At 29.4% G+C, this 13403-nt stretch overlaps 4 protein-coding genes across 4 annotated transcripts; 3 read left to right on the plus strand and 1 right to left on the minus strand.

Annotated features, from left to right (window-relative positions):
• The first annotated feature begins 291 nt into the window (after window positions 1-291).
• LOC119680824 lies at window positions 292-845 on the plus strand. The gene is made up of 2 exons (XM_038093819.1): window positions 292-572; window positions 754-845. The coding sequence occupies exons 1-2, from the start codon at window positions 308-310 to the stop codon at window positions 831-833; spliced, it is 345 nt and encodes a 114-aa protein (XP_037949747.1). The 5' UTR covers window positions 292-307; the 3' UTR covers window positions 834-845.
• Window positions 804-2720, plus strand: LOC119680823 (UBX domain-containing protein 6). The gene is made up of 6 exons (XM_038093817.1): window positions 804-896; window positions 1125-1604; window positions 1658-1752; window positions 1810-2233; window positions 2292-2440; window positions 2500-2720. The coding sequence occupies exons 1-6, from the start codon at window positions 843-845 to the stop codon at window positions 2609-2611; spliced, it is 1314 nt and encodes a 437-aa protein (XP_037949745.1). The 5' UTR covers window positions 804-842; the 3' UTR covers window positions 2612-2720.
• An 878-nt stretch (window positions 2721-3598) lies between these two features.
• LOC119683547 (CWF19-like protein 1 homolog) lies at window positions 3599-6584 on the plus strand (the record flags this gene model as incomplete). Its single annotated transcript, XM_038097262.1, has 10 exons — window positions 3599-3723; window positions 3786-3952; window positions 4027-4128; window positions 4204-4421; window positions 4489-4592; window positions 4661-4874; window positions 4944-5064; window positions 5121-5449; window positions 6230-6384; window positions 6449-6584. Coding segments are annotated over exons 1-10 (1566 nt in total), but the record flags the coding sequence as incomplete, so codon positions are not given.
• A 35-nt stretch (window positions 6585-6619) lies between these two features.
• On the minus strand, window positions 6620-11943 carry LOC119680392 (farnesyl pyrophosphate synthase). Its single transcript, XM_038093183.1, has 7 exons — window positions 11580-11943; window positions 8771-8865; window positions 8363-8433; window positions 8153-8293; window positions 7732-8093; window positions 7216-7442; window positions 6620-7051 (listed from the first exon to the last, which is right to left on the minus strand). Exons 1-7 carry the CDS (start codon window positions 11786-11788, stop codon window positions 6870-6872), a joined length of 1287 nt encoding a protein of 428 aa, XP_037949111.1. The 5' UTR covers window positions 11789-11943; the 3' UTR covers window positions 6620-6869.
• Between the last annotated feature and the right edge of the window lie 1460 nt (window positions 11944-13403).

A 13403-nucleotide genomic window follows, 5' to 3' on the forward strand; every position in this document is an offset into this window, starting at 1 on the left:
TTTATATATACAAAATCGTTGTATTAAGGTAATTAATGTTGAAATACCCTGTATATACGATATCGTTATAAAATCAAACTTCACTGCTAATACAAGAATCTTTTAAATAATTTTACAACACTAACTTGTTTTGAATTATATCAATACACTTTTAAACACACAAACTGGAGAAACGTCAAATTTTCTGTGATTATTCATTCGGTGAAAAAGTGCAGGATAATTTTTATGATTTCATAAATTGAAATTTAATGTAACGAAATTTAAGCAAACATTAATGACATTTTATTTTTAAACTAAAAGTGATGAAATGAATTTATCGTTTATTGAAGAAAGTTTTTATTTTACTAAAATTTCGTACGATTTTCTTAAAGGCGTAGCAGTAAATTCATCTATTCTACTTAAGACCGAAATATACAATTTTAGCAGCGGCTGGAAAAGCCCTATTGAATTTACCCCTCTTCAGTTCATCCTACTGAAATTGGTACTATTACTCATTTTCAGCACAGCTCTTTTAATAGCTTATTCCTGGCACATATACGGTAGAGTGATCACAGAAAAGTTTGTACGACCAAGTAAGTTTATTGTAAGTATATATATATAATATATATATATAAAGAAATATAAATATATATATATATATAAATATATATATATATATATATAAATACATATATAAAAATATATATATAATACGTATATAGATGTATATATAAATAAATATATATATATTTAAGAAAATTACATACATTTCAGGTACGTTGAAAGAGATCGAAGAACTTAAACGGTCCGTCGCCAATCTAAAACTTCCTAAAGAGCATTCCCCAAGAATATAAAAACTTAAAATGTCAAAAATTAAGAAATATTTTTTAAAAAAGAAGCAAGAGGCTTCATTCAAGGTAAATAAATGGATGAATGCAGAATAAAGCACTATATAAATAGAACTTAACTGTGCTGTATATCAAATAAATATAATTAGGTTTATAAAATTAAAAAAAAATTTTTATTGACACAACTGTTATTATTTTTTAGTTTCTAGAAATATTTTAAAGTATTAAATATTAATTTAAATTAAATATAATAATAATAATAACAAATATTTAATATTTGGCTTATATCTTTTATAGCTTAAGCTGGGTGGCAGTATGGGGCAAGGGCATGCATTGAATGCACCTAAACCAGAACCATCAACATCTCGCCAATCACGCGATACTTACGTTCCACCAAAACGTAAAGAATTGAGCGCAGAAGCAAGAGCAGCAGCTGCTGCTGCATTAGCACGAGTAGATAAAAGGGATTCTAAAGAGTTTAACACTTCCTTAGCAGCAATCAAAGCTCAAGCAAAGCGTGAACTTGAAGCAGAAAGAAAGTTAAGATCTGCCGAATCAAGTCAAACTGATGTAGCAACTACTTCGACTGTTTCTATTAGACAAAACGAAAATCTTGCATGTCAAGGGGTTTTCTTCCGCTGTCCATTAATAAGTGAAGAAATATTGCCCAAAAAGGATTGGAAAATAAAAATTAAAGAGTTCCTGTACCAACAGTTAGAAGGGGAACGCGCACTTACCGCATGTCTAATTATACATAATTGCAATACTAAAGAGAAGGTCAATAATTTTTTTTTATAATATATAACTAATATAATATATATATTTTTTAGGCAGAAGATTGTATACAAACTTTAACAAAATATCTGGAAAATATTATCAACCACCCCGATGATGAAAAGTACTGTAAAATAAGAATGTCTAACAGGTGATTCGTTTTAAAAATAATATGAATTTCAGTGTTAAAATTGAATGTGTGTTACAGAATTTTTAGTGAAAAAGTGCGTTATGTTGAAGGGGCATTAGACTTTTTACTTGCCGCTGGCTTTCAAGAAATTGAATTAGATGGTGAACCTTTTCTACTTTGGTCTAAGGAACATACAGAAACGGATTTCGATTTGCAAACTTTGTTAGAAGCGTTGAGGAACGCAGAACCCATTCCATTAGAATTGGATCGAAATATTAAAGTATTGTTACCATCACAAGTAAGGAGAGTAACACTTCCAGATGACTTCTACAGAATTTCACCAGAAGAGATCAAGCGTGAACAGCAATTGCGAAGTGAAGCTATTGAAAGTGCACAAGTGCTTAAAACAAAAGCAATGCGGGAACGCGAGGAGCAAAGAAACTTACGCATGTATCGTTACTCTTTAGTCCGTGTTAAGTTTCCGAATGGAATTTATATTCAGGTGAGTTTGATGCACATATTATATAGCCAGTACTGAATTTCGGTTTTTACAAAATTAGGGCACATTCAATGTTTACGACAGAGTCAGTGATATTTATGAATTTGTACAATCATGTTTAATCGATGAAGCAACTGAGTTTAATTTGGTAATATCAAGTGGTGGTAAATTTACCGAAGCAGATTTGGATAAAACTCTTTATGATATGCGGTATATAAAAATATATATCTTAAATTTGTTATAAACTAAATATTTCTTTTCTTTTTAAGACTCATTCCAAACGTCTCACTGCTTTTTACTTTAACAAATGAAACTGTTATTAATTCCGCTGATGTTAATTTTTTGAAAGAAGAACTATTAATGTTGGTTCAATCCATATGAAAAAATAGTTGTACAAATTTTCCTAAAATTACACATGTTGCCACTTGTTGCTTGAGTTTATTATATCTTATACATACACACATAAAAAAATATATTTGTAAATTATTTAATTTATTATGCGAATAAAAAATGGAATTTATTAAAAATTAGTAGTAAATAATGTATTACAACAAATTTATTTAAAAATTTTTGTTGATAAAATGCTATTATTAAATTTTTTATATATTTTTTCAATTTATTTCAAAAATGCTTTTATTAGAATATAGATATCAGTGTTAAAAAGTAGAAATGAAAACAAATTATTGTGTCCAGGTGACTTATTGCCTAGGGGCTACGTATATCTAAGCCAGAAAGCATGGGTAAGGCGCAAGTAGATTGGGAATAGGTGAAGTAGGTGGGGTTATAGCGCAAGCACAGGATTTGGAAAGCGGTAGACTCCGTGATCAAGGTCACGAGAGCAACGATTGTATATAAGCATGGTGGAGGCATAAGAGTCTCGCTCATCGAAGTACGGTAAAAGGTGTTGGGGGGATCTGGAAGCGCAAGGCTTAAATGAGATCTGCGAAAGGAAACGGTAGTTGAAGACTACTATAAAGAGTATGGAGGAAGTTAACGTTGATTTGGACGATGTTCATCTCGGGACAAACTCAAGGACCTTCTAGACAAGGAAGGGTTTCCTACCAGAGGGAGAGAAAAAAAGTTGCTGCTTGATGAGAGACAGGTTTTAATTTTAAAATTTTCTTACTATTACTATGTTTAATTGTGAAAAACTAAATGGCTTCAGTGGTAGTATTTGTTTAAATTTAAATCACATATTATTAAAATGTTGTTGTTACTCGGGCTCAATATAAAGCAAATGAGTTTAAGTTCAAATTATAAATAATATAGAATTTATTATTAAAACTATTTTGCAATGACTTTCGACTTTCTTATGTTTATTCACTTCGTGTGCATGCAACATAAATTATGCATATATTGGCAACTCTGCAAATAACTGACAAATGTCAAAACTGACACAATCGTGTTTTGTGTGTTGAGACCAAACAAAAAATTATTTATGCTTATAAATTAATTTTGTTGCAAATTAATTAAATGGATACGAAAGTAAAAATGTAAGTCTATTAATACTATTATTTATATGGGTACTTTTATTTATCAATATTATTTGCTGTAGTTTGGTAACAGGAGATGTTTGCGGGAATTTCAATCAGCTTTTTACGAAAGTGAACAAAACAAATCAAAAAGCTGGGCCATTTGATATGTTGCTTTGTGTTGGAGATTTTTTTGGCAAATTAGAAGATAATGAGAAATTAATAGCATATAAAAATGGTGCTAAAATTAGTATGTTTTTTTAAAAACCTTTTATAAAATTATATTGTAAATTATCTTTCGTTAATATATTTTTATTACTTAAGTTGCTGTACCCACTTATATACTTGGACCAACTAAAAATGAGCATCTAATGTTTTATGATGATATTGAGGATGGGGAAATCTGTAGCAATTTAACCTATTTAGGTAATAAATAATCTATTTAGTTCAATTATATTTCATTATATTTTCTCATTATTACATTATATTTTCTGATTTTAGGTAAGCGCGGTCTTTACACACTTAGTTCAGGAATTAAAATTGCTTATTTGAGCGGAATTGAAGAATCAAAAGATTCCAACAAAGAATGCTGTTTTAACAAAGATGATATCATTACACTTCGCAATTCATGTTTAGTTAGTAAAAGTTCAGCCAGTGAGTATAAGGGTGTTGATATTCTTTTGACTTCCCAACAACCTTTCGGAATACAAGAAAATAATGTATGTAATTCAATTTAAATACAAATATGTACTTTATATATATTAACAATTCGTTAAATAATTGTAGTCAAATGCATCAAAATTGATTTCGTTTCTTTGTAAAGAAATAAAACCACGTTATCATTTCTGTAGCTCAAATAATGGTAGTTATAACGAACCAGCTCCATTTAGGTAATGCTAATTATTTTTAAATTACAGCAATATTTTATTCGTTTAAAATCTCATAATATTTATAACAGGATACCAGCTGATCAATCAACGCAATTAGAGTTATCTACTCGATTTATATCTTTAGCAAATGTGGGCAATGCAAAAGAGAAATATATATATGCATTAAATATGACTCCTGTAGATAAAATGCGTGTTATGGAACTAATACAGAAAACCACGAATGAAACTAAATGTCCATATCTAGGAATCGATTTTGCCGATTACAAAATTTCTAATGAAAATGTGTGTACATCTTCAAATATGATAAATGATATGCATTATATACAATAAGTTTCTTTGTTTTCTATTTAGTCCGACAAAAGACAGTACTTTTACGATATGCAAGCTGGCAATGAAGAAGATCGTAAACGTAGAGGTGGTGGAAAAGGTAATCGCAAAGAAAAGCGCCCAAAGTTTCAAGGGATTGCGCAGGGTAAATAGCAATAGAAAAAATAATATTACAAAATTTTATTTTAAACAATTTTATAGAAAAATGTTGGTTTTGCCTATCATCTCCGGATGTTGAGAAACATTTAGTGATCTCGGTGGGTGAACATTTTTATTTGGCATTGGCTAAAGGCCCAATTAACGATTATCATGTATTAATTATGTCCATTGTACATATACAATCAGCTGCTCTACTTACTGAAGACGATTGGGAAGAATTGACTCGATTTAAGGATGCATTAAGAAAATTTTTTCAGGCAAACAATCATGAAGTGTGCTTTACTGAAAGAAATTATAAGTCGTCACATATACAAATCAACGCATTAGGAATTGATAAACCACGCGCTTGGAAAATGGCACATAGCTTTGAGGTATAATACTTAACTAATTCAAATTAATATTACATTCTTTATATGTAATGAACATGCTTTATTAAGATACTTGTGACCCAGCAAAGAAGATAGTCAACTATATAGTCGTATTTTAATGTATGGTTTTGTAGTATATTTGTTGGAAGAGAATTTTTTAACACTAATTTTGGGAAGTTACCTTACAAATTTGTTGATATATTTAAGTTGAAATGGGGCGTAGTGTTTCACAATAAAGCTGGAGTTAATGGTCTAATGCTCTACAACCTGGAACCTTTGCATCCGCCCCTTGAGAAATGACTAGGTGTCTGTGTCTTGATACTGATAGACTTCAAATTTAATCCCACTCATTCTTAATCCTAATATTATTTTCTCTCTCATGCCACCACTATCTATTCGCATCGTAACCAAAGTAGATACTTGCTGGTTACAACAATACTCGGAATTTTCATCAACGACTAAGCAACACATACCATACTCACTGAAATTATAACGTCCACAGGGAACACATTTCACTCCGTTTGTCTAGAAATTGTAGAACAACTGCTTTTATTACCTAAAAAGTATATTATACCATTAAGTTTACTCCTCAAAGTTTAACTTTGAGGTGCACATTCATCATTAAATTTATTTTTAAATCTTCAAAATTCTTACCAGAGGTCCTATTAATATTTAGACTGCAATATAATACACATTAATAAAATAGATTGAACTATTTTATAAACAACCGTATAAGTTTAATTAATCTACGACCATTAACATAATTTATTTTCATTATAATAGGACAAAGCAGAAGAATATAACTTAGAATTTGAAACTTTGCCAGAATTAACTTCACCAGAAATGTTGCCATCTCAGGGACCTTATTTTGTAGCGGAACTACCAGACAAAACATTGTTGACGCGAAATATGAATCATTTTCCATTACATTTTGCAAGGTAATTATAGTTACATATCTATGTTTAATGGCATTAAAAAAATTTTTAAATCTATTTTTTTCAGAGATGTGTTTTGTGCACCTAATTTATTAGATTGCGAAGATAAAGTAAATTGGAAAGACTGCTGTTTAGATAAAAATGAAGAAATTGAATTAGTCAAAGATTTTCGCGAAAAATTTAAAGAATATGATTTTACATTATTATAACTAAAATAAACTACAATTACAAATGTAATAGATTTTAAATAAATTTATTAACATAAAATAAATTCTAATTATAATCACACACAATATATATTTATAATAATTCTTTAAGGATATACCGACTCTTGTATTTGACATTGTAGTCTTAAAAACTAAACTATAAAATCAGTTTTAAAGCATGCGTTTTATATAAAAATTTTAGTTGTATGTTTATATACATATAAAAACCTACTAACTATTGAAGAAGCAATGATTAGTTCTTTTAAATGAGGCACTAACAATTTATGAAGCTCTCTGATAAATTTTATTAAGAATTTCCAAGAAAATTTCATGTGGCACGCCACGAGATGTTTGTTGAATGTGTGTCTTGATCATATTATAAGAATCTTCTTCGTAAGTAGCATAAGTATTCGGTATGCCCAATTCTTTATATAGTTCTTTTACTCGTTCTACGTTTTCAGGATCTAAAAAATAGATAGCGTATAGTATTATTATTCTTAAAATTTCAATCAATCAATACTATATTTAGTATATTTAAATTATATAAATTTAAATTATTTGTTTGAACAGATAAATCTAAATTACTAATATTTAAATTATAAGATAAATTGCTTTAATATAAGTATACCTGTTTTTCCATAACATTCAGCCATAATAGCTTTTTGTTCATCGTTGGCACGTTGCATACAGACAACAGCTAACCAAGAGCATTTATTATCTTGTATATCTGTTCCAATTTTACCAGTTACTTCCGGATTGCCAAAACAGTCCAGAAAATCATCTTGTACTTGGAAGAAATGACCCATTTCCAGCAAAATCGTTTTAGATTGGCGAAAAGCTTCCGCATCCTTATAACTGAAAAGTAAGAAAGACGTGAATGCAAATGATTATAAAATTTATATTAAAATTTTGAGCAGGGTTGTGAATTGCTTTAATCTTTTGGTTGAATTGGTTTGGTTCAGAGTTGTGATACTTCGAACAACCAACTCAATTTTATATAGACTTCGTATCAACAATTCCAGACAGAAATTGCTGATTTGGTTTGTGGTTTGATTCAATTACGCACAAAAGTAAAAAGTTCTAGTTCAGAACTGATTCACAGCTCCGATTTCGATAAAAAAAAAGATAAAATGATGTAACTCACCCAGCTAAATGCATAGCTAAGGCAAAAGGTAAATAGAATGTATAGTAGGCAGTCTTATTTGCAACGATTGATTTGTAAGTATCCATTGTGAATGCTGTGACATTGTTTTTTGAATTAAGCAAATCCAATGATTGACCACAAGATGTGATAAAAGTTATTTCATGGAATAATTCTAGTAGTTCATTGTAGCAACTCAAATGACCAAAGTGCTTCTTGAGTAAAGTGTAAATGCCATTTTCAATCATAATGGCGTCGTTAATAGCAGTGAGCCCAACGTTCTCCATTTTATACCAGCATGGTTGACCGCGACGAGTGGTACTAGCATCCATTATATCATCATAAATGATGAGAAAACTTTGCAGCTACAACAAAATAATTATATCAAATTAAATCGAAACTAAAATAAAGTAAACAGGTTTACCATTTCTACACACCAACCCAAATACTGTGCTAATTTAATATTCTCCGGTGTTAACATTTCACTTTTGACTAGATTTTTGTATGTTAATACGGTTAGTAATCCTCGGTTTTTCTTACCCCGTGGAACATTATACTGTAATGCCTAGGAGAATGAACAGATCCTCTGAATTTTTTTTAAAGTCAATATATTTTTTTCTTAAACTAAATCTACCTTAGCAAACCATTTTGCTGCTTCTTCGGTTTTGTATTTTTTAGAAGCTTCTGTAAGGTCACGCACTAAATCTGTAACAAATGAATAAATAATTTAATATATGTGCATTATTCATTAATAATAATAATAGAAAAAAAATGTTTTCAAATGAATATGTTCTCCCATCTACATATTTAACGAAAATATTTACGATTGCTTTATTTTATTTATTTAGATCTTTATTTAGCATTATTGTGTGTTAAAATGTTTTCAATAGAAAAAAGCTTTTAAACATTTAAACAATATCAATTATTTTTAAGAAAAAATATTAAATTATATTAAATTGAAGTGTTAAGTGTTAGCAAAAACAACCAGAAGTTAATGATAAAATATACAAAGTTGAAAATAGATACACATATTTGCATTTACCTGGAAAAACGGCCATGAAGTCACGACTCTCATCTTTCGATACGGTGACGCGGGCAGCAATTGGCACTGAATGATTTTGTAGAGTTGATAAAGTTCTGCAATAGATAATAGAAAAAGTTTAATATATAGGCTTTGAAATCTAGACTAATTACATAAAATTATCGTTCATAGTATTAAATTGCATCAATTATTTCTAAATTATATGCGTCTTATTAAGTTAAATTAAAAATTAAATGTAAAAAATGCTTAAAATGTAAGGCACTTGGCAGGAATGAACGATACTTTATCATCTAATAAGATCCCTGGAACAAAATGTGCACCGGGACACTAGAATTCATAGCAATGGATTTGCTTATGAACTTCCAAGTAAAGCAGTTACTAAAAAAGAAATTATTTAAGAAAGCTAAACTTTATTACTAAGCATGTAAGAAGCAAAGAAAGAATTTTTTTTATATAACTGGTTTTCAATATGGAACTTTTCTGATGATATTCATGATTTGGGTTCGGTTAGGTTAGAGTGACGGCTTTGTGCCCAAAGTTAATATATCATGTACCATGTACGTTGTTCATATCCAAATCAGCGTAGCCCATTCATGTGAAAGTGAACCAACCTCACAAGTTCATAACCTTGACTAAATATCTAACTTTGATGGGTAACAGCTCTGTTAGATCGGTAAGAATTTTCTCCTAATTAATGATAGAAACCAACATATATGGTGGAGTACAGTTTCCACTTTATCCGCAAAGCAACAACTCTAACCAAAGTCATTATAGAATAGACCCAGCCTCATAGCATGTCTTTCTAGTACATAGTGACCTGTCAACATAGTATTGAGCAAGTTATGCTACAGTTGAAGCGGCTGACTCGTACGTTTCTTGCTCAATTTAAACCAGTTCATCTAGCCTCCCGTTCCCGCAGATGAACTGATTCAAACTGACATAACATAGGTTAGGTTAGGTTATACTTGCTCAATACTATGCTGTCTCCAACAGACGATTATCAACTCATTGTCGTATACTTTGTTTTTCAATATATTTTTAAATAACTCTAACCAATGTTTTTAGACTTAAGGCATAATACTTTATGTTCAAAAATTTTGAAATTGAATAATAAAGAAGAATCTATCTATCTATCTATCTACTTTGCTGTCAATGCTGATGGGTCAGGGTCACTATGTTCTAGAAACGGTAGGGTTCATCTGCCTTAGTTTGTTCAGTGTAATGCTCAGATATTTTTGTTTGATTGTCAGCTTAGTCGTTGCAAATAGGACGCCTGCATTGATAAGCTCGTCTGCCATGCAGTTATAATAGATGTCCTCTTATATATATATAGTAAGAGAGTACAGAGTTCTTCTAAAAATCTACTAACATAACTAAATATCAATACTTTCAGCTATTTTGCTGATTAACTGCAACAAATACGCCCAAAACGAGAAAAAGTGCTAGCTAAAAGCAATAAATTTAGGAAATTTAAGTGCCCACCTATGTTTATAAATATCTGTAGCACACCAAACTGTTGTCCTACCTCTAATACCTTAGTTTATTAGAAATTAATTTCCAAATTAATTTGGATATTGAAGAAAATCTATATTATAGAACAAATTAATAATACTTTTGTTTTTATTTATTTTTATCATGTTTTCCCTACGTACTTTGCACTTCGAATGCCGGCACAACAAACAAATCATTAAACTTCTGTAATCTTTTTTTACGAGCGCTGAGGTAGTAACAGATAAGAGAGACGAAAGTAAACATGCCATGCCAAATCTCCTGCTTTGTTGTTTACAATTTTATTGAAGTGTTTTTCTGTTATGTTTTGAATACAAAAATCGAAAACAAAAATTGGAGAAAGCTTCATAATTGGTATGGGTTGATTTTCTACTTTTAAAGAATTCTATTTTAAAAATTGAACTACTTCTGCGATGCGTAATACTTCGCTTATGAAATATTAACTTTAATGTTCATTTGAAGCAAACGTGAAAATACAGCCCCGATTTGCGCTATTTAATTTCATTGTTGACTTTATTTTTTATAATTTGTATTAGTTTCACTTATTAATAATAAATAAATTAACGAGCGCTGCAGTTCTATAATTAACGTAACTCTGATAGAAAGAAACCATAGTCATTAGGTTAAAATTGCTTCTCTCTATTATTACAGTTAAACAAATAAATAATAAAATAAATATTCTTAATTTTTTTATTAGCAGCTTCAAGAACCAGTACTGTGCGATAAGAAGATATTTCAATGTTTACTTGTCTTAACACGATATTTAGCATGACGAAGGCGTGATAGCCAGGAACGTGTGTATAAGAACTATGAAAAACAAAAATAGTGTAAACAAAGCAACGCATTATACACATAAATAACCTGTTTGAACTACGTTCTAGATACGGCATACATTAAATTGGCAGGGGGTGCAAATGGAAGTTATGGTTCGATTCAAACAAAAACAACAATGTTTAGAATAAAGAAAACAAGTGTAAAGATAATCGCATGTAGCTATAAAAACAAAACATATGATTGAAACCAAAAATTGGTAAAAAGGAAGAAAAACAAAAGTAGGAATTTTTTTTTATCTCGAATATGTAGTAAGGACAAGAAGATATAAATAAAATAGAAAATAGAAAATAAATAAAATATACAAATACACAAAGAATTTTATTTGATTCCTGTTTAAGCTGTTTCGTATTTTCTCAAATGTGGTCTACGTGACTAAAATAGCTTAGCATTTTGAATGGGTGTTATGTTCCATCCACCGGGTGATGTTAGAGTTTGGGAATGCATTTTATTTTGAACTTCAACTCACCTTGATGTTTTCTTCAATTTTTGTTGATTGACTAAATCTGTTGGTAGACCTCCTATAGTATCAACTGCCTTAGTTACATGTTCTGAATTCTGTACTCCTTCACCAGTGGATATGAACGAGTTCTGCCCATTAGTGTTGATAACTGAAGTTATGGGTGAACTAGCAGTTACACGCATCAATTGTGGTAATTTGCGCATTAATGCAAACATTTTGTAGCTATTTTTATTAAAGTTTTAGAATTATCTATATATATTAACATGCAGTTCTCCAGTTTACTTCAAATTTCTTTCATTAATTTAAATTAATTTAAAATTTTCTATTACACTGTATAAACACACCACACACTACGCAGCGATAAAAGCAATGAGCGAAGAATATCTGAGCACCTCACCTTTTATAGTTTTATTATCACCACTTTCAAATGGAATTTCACCATGAAATTTGTCCGGCGTTTGCAAGTACTTTTTTTTATTTGTGTTTACTTATACTGTAGAAAGTACTAAGACGGCAACATTTTGAAAAAATAAATTAATAATAATAGCTACAAGCTATAAGGCACAAAAATAATATGTTTGTTATAAATTTTTTGTAATATTGTAAATATTATTTATATTTGTTTATAAATATCTATTTGTTTATATTAAAATTAGATTAATATACGGTATAAAAATATAAATATATATACGGTGTTATATATTATTGAAGATTATTTATTTTTAAAATCATAAACAGAAAATATATATATTTGGCTTATTCCTGTGTATATTAATTATAGAAATTATTTTATAATAAATAATCTATTGAGATGAAGTTTCTAAATTCCAATTATAGTTTCAATAATTTGTATAATCATAATAATGATTGATAACTTTCATTTATAATGTAATAAAAAACTTATAAAAAAATAAAATTAATTAATTTATAATCTTTACTATCTAGCATATAAACAGATTTTTTTGAAATTAAAATGGATTAGTTGTATAGGCCGCCATTCCAATCTAACCGAAAGTAACTACATATCAATAACAACTTCACTTTCCAATTTTTCTCATATATATAAAAAAACTTCTATTTTGAATTTATTGAATAAAATTGATTTTAGACTATAAATTATAAATAATTCAACATTTATATTTTGTTTTGAATCACAAGTTTATTAAATCAATAAGGTGCGGTTTCATAGTCTTAAGTCATCAATTTTGCAGAATTAATTTATACTTAAGTCAGTTTTGAGACTAACATTACGCATGCGAAATCGAACCTAATTGTCACATTGAAATTTTCCGAGATGTGCTTTACTTGCATATCTATAACAAATATATCTAAACCCTTCATAACATTTCTGATTTTTTTCAATGAAATGTATCTATTTTCCTTGATGACTGAACGGAGTTTTTAGTTTGGATCTTTATAACGCAATAACTGCAACTTTTCATTATCGCATTTTTAAGAGGTGGTTTAAATAGGTTCTCAAGACAATAGAAAGTTGGACTATACAGACAATTGACTAGCAGCTATTTTGGATTTAGTTTTAAATTTTAGGTATAAACGAATGAAAATTTATAAAACTAAATTAAATTAAAGAAAAACTATGCAGTTTTACAGTGGTTTAGATTACCAAATTAATTAAATTAAAATTAATCGCCCATCTGTTTTCTTACCTCAACGCACACACCAATTTAAGTCCAATCGACCTTTGGACTCGTCCCCTTGAAGTGGCTAGGTTTCTTCGACTGGATCCTGGTTAGTTTCAAATTACTCCCACCCCTCCCCTTTCCCTCATCACAACACTCACTCCCACCTTTTCCATTCCTTATCCCATGT

This window comes from Teleopsis dalmanni, chromosome 2 (assembly GCF_002237135.1).
Source record: "Teleopsis dalmanni isolate 2A chromosome 2, ASM223713v2, whole genome shotgun sequence".
In the NCBI taxonomy this organism is placed as follows: Eukaryota; Metazoa; Arthropoda; class Insecta; order Diptera; family Diopsidae; genus Teleopsis; species Teleopsis dalmanni.

What these genes read in the sequence shown, in the direction of transcription:
- LOC119680824 (XM_038093819.1), top strand. Translation starts at nt 308, where the DNA reads ATGAATTTATCGTTTATTGAAGAAAGTTTTTATTTTACTAAAATTTCG. An exon ending in AGAAAAGTTTGTACGACCAA is followed by an intron (nt 573 to 753) that starts GTAAGTTTATTG and finishes CATACATTTCAG; the next exon opens with GTACGTTGAAAGAGATCGAA.
- LOC119680392 (XM_038093183.1), bottom strand. Translation starts at nt 11,788, where the DNA reads ATGTTTGCATTAATGCGCAAATTACCACAATTGATGCGTGTAACTGCT. An exon ending in TTAGCTATGCATTTAGCTGG is followed by an intron (nt 7,443 to 7,731) that starts GTGAGTTACATC and finishes CTTACTTTTCAG; the next exon opens with TTATAAGGATGCGGAAGCTT. An exon ending in TGAATGTTATGGAAAAACAG is followed by an intron (nt 7,052 to 7,215) that starts GTATACTTATAT and finishes TCTATTTTTTAG; the next exon opens with ATCCTGAAAACGTAGAACGA.
- LOC119680823 (XM_038093817.1), top strand. Translation starts at nt 843, where the DNA reads ATGTCAAAAATTAAGAAATATTTTTTAAAAAAGAAGCAAGAGGCTTCA. An exon ending in ATTGCAATACTAAAGAGAAG is followed by an intron (nt 1,605 to 1,657) that starts GTCAATAATTTT and finishes TATATTTTTTAG; the next exon opens with GCAGAAGATTGTATACAAAC. An exon ending in AAAATAAGAATGTCTAACAG is followed by an intron (nt 1,753 to 1,809) that starts GTGATTCGTTTT and finishes TGTGTGTTACAG; the next exon opens with AATTTTTAGTGAAAAAGTGC.